Source organism: Phalaenopsis equestris, unplaced genomic scaffold, assembly GCF_001263595.1.
Source record: "Phalaenopsis equestris unplaced genomic scaffold, ASM126359v1 Scaffold000345, whole genome shotgun sequence".
NCBI classification, from domain to species: domain Eukaryota; kingdom Viridiplantae; phylum Streptophyta; class Magnoliopsida; order Asparagales; family Orchidaceae; genus Phalaenopsis; species Phalaenopsis equestris.
Window position 1 is genome coordinate 174,563 of NW_018164787.1, and position 2,104 is coordinate 176,666.

General features: G+C 34.9%; 1 protein-coding gene across 1 annotated transcript in view; it reads right to left on the reverse strand.

The window, feature by feature from the left end:
* Positions 1–1,127: 1,127 nt before the first annotated feature.
* LOC110025969 overlaps positions 1,128–2,104 on the reverse strand; it is a 3,257-nt gene continuing 2,280 nt past the window's right edge. Inside the window, exon 2 of the mRNA XM_020726684.1 lies at positions 1,128–1,732. Coding sequence (XP_020582343.1) covers positions 1,434–1,732 — 299 coding nt within the window. The 3' untranslated portion in view covers positions 1,128–1,433. The remainder of the gene's footprint in view (positions 1,733–2,104) is intronic.

Here is a 2,104-nt window from a genome sequence, read left to right on the forward strand (position 1 = left end):
TAATTTCATGCCGTCAAAATATCCATCGATTTGGAAATTATTGACAATTGGTTTACCTACGAGCTTAAAGTCATTGATAGACAGTCAGAAATAGTAAAATGCCAGTGTTATTCATCTAACCGACATAATTTGGCTGTCGGAAAATATCGTTATTCATATAGTATTTTTCTCTTCATATAATGAATTTCTCCATAGAGCAAAGCCCAAAACCGCCAAGAAACTAACTGTAGTGAATCAAAAACCGCAAGGAGCAGAGAACCAAAACTACAAATATTTATATGCTTCCAAATCTCTCAAAAAAAATTGAGATGCAATCTAGTGTTTCCCATCCCTATGTTCTCAATTTCTCCATAGAACAAAACCAAAAAAAAAAAAAAAAAACCCAAAAAAAAAAAAAAAAAAAATAAAAAAAAAATTACCCCGCCTCCAAAAATTAATTTAGAAAGGAAAGTCAAAGCGGTAGGATGGTTAACCTAAAATATTCAACAGGTGGGTCTCCTCGAATGCGCAATGAAATAGGGCATACTCACCAATGCTAGCCAAGGACATCCCCGGAAGGCACAAGCAATTCTCTCATGATTAGAGAGGAGGAGCCGCTGGACAGATACAAATGCAAGGAGGAGAAAGGGGAGCGAGACAAAGAGTAAACTACTCTGGCAGATGCGAATCCTATGATCCGAGGTAACCCAATAAAAAAATATAGCCATCAGACACGGGCCGCTCACTCGAGCCCGTGGCCATGTTTTAAGTAAATATTCCAAATAAGCTATCACACCGCACAAAATAAACATCTCATATTGTTGTTTCCCTCCGCACCTTAGCAATTAAGCTGCCCCAAACGTAGCTTAAGAAATTGAATTTACTCGATGTATTTCATTCATAAAATAATAAACAATCACAAAATGTACAATCCTTTAAATTGCAAGACTAATAAAGGTACATAATAAAAGAATTTTAGGTGAAATTTGGACATGTAACCTCATCAATTAATTGGAATTGGAAAGATTGTATCACAACCAAAGGATTGATAGAGGAGCCTAGTGAATCAGATGGAGAATAGAATATAATCTCATAAAATAAAAGCTTGGCTAGAGCCTGGACAAACGCTAAGATCCAAAATTGCCTAAATTTCTTTTTTATTTTCTTATCCTTCTATTCCTCAAGCATAACTTCCTCCTTATAGGCAGAGGCCAAATTAGTTGATGATACATGCATGACTGGCTACATACATACATGAATCCAAATGCAATGTAGATGCAAAGCTGCGAATTGCATGTTACATGAAGATTGATCACTGTATTAATATCACACTATACATAAATGTTGCGGTTTTACATAAGATTTCGTGCATGCAAACATACAATAATATGTAAATTATGCATTGATCACTATATATCTTCTTTATCTCCAAGCCCAAGCAACATATATGAAGATTAGCCTCTCAGACTAGTCCTCACCGTTCCCGTTGAATAAACTCGAACGTCATTGCCCGCATAAGATAATTTTATGCGTATGGGATTTAATACTGATATAATTTGATGATAAGATTGGGAGTACTTCTTCTGTGGCCCGAGGATCCTAACAGAGCACGAATCTTCAAATTTGGGAACGGCATGCAGATGAGATGGAATGTTGATGATGAAATCCCCGAACGCATCAGTTCTTCCATAGGCGAAGTTGCTTCTCCTCATTCTTCCTTCTTCGTTTTTACATGTAACTGCCACCTTTACACCTATTTAGTTTTTATTTTTATTTATTTTTTTGCCATGCAAAGTTAACGTTAGAATACAGTAAAAGTCTATATATATATATATATATATATAAACACACACACACACATAATCATAAATTACTATGGTTAGAACAAGATGAATTCTAATTAATTAGGTTAAGGGCTTGGTGGCTTAGCTTATAAGCTGTTTTTCTACCATCTAGTTGTTGAGGGTGAGTTTTCTTCAGCTATATGCCTTTACTTAATAATTGTAATAGAGAACTGATGATCAATGCCTCTCAACTTCCCATGAGAACGAAATACAATCTAATTTAATCTATCAATCGACAAGACTATACACCTTAAATGGCATATATATATATATATATATAT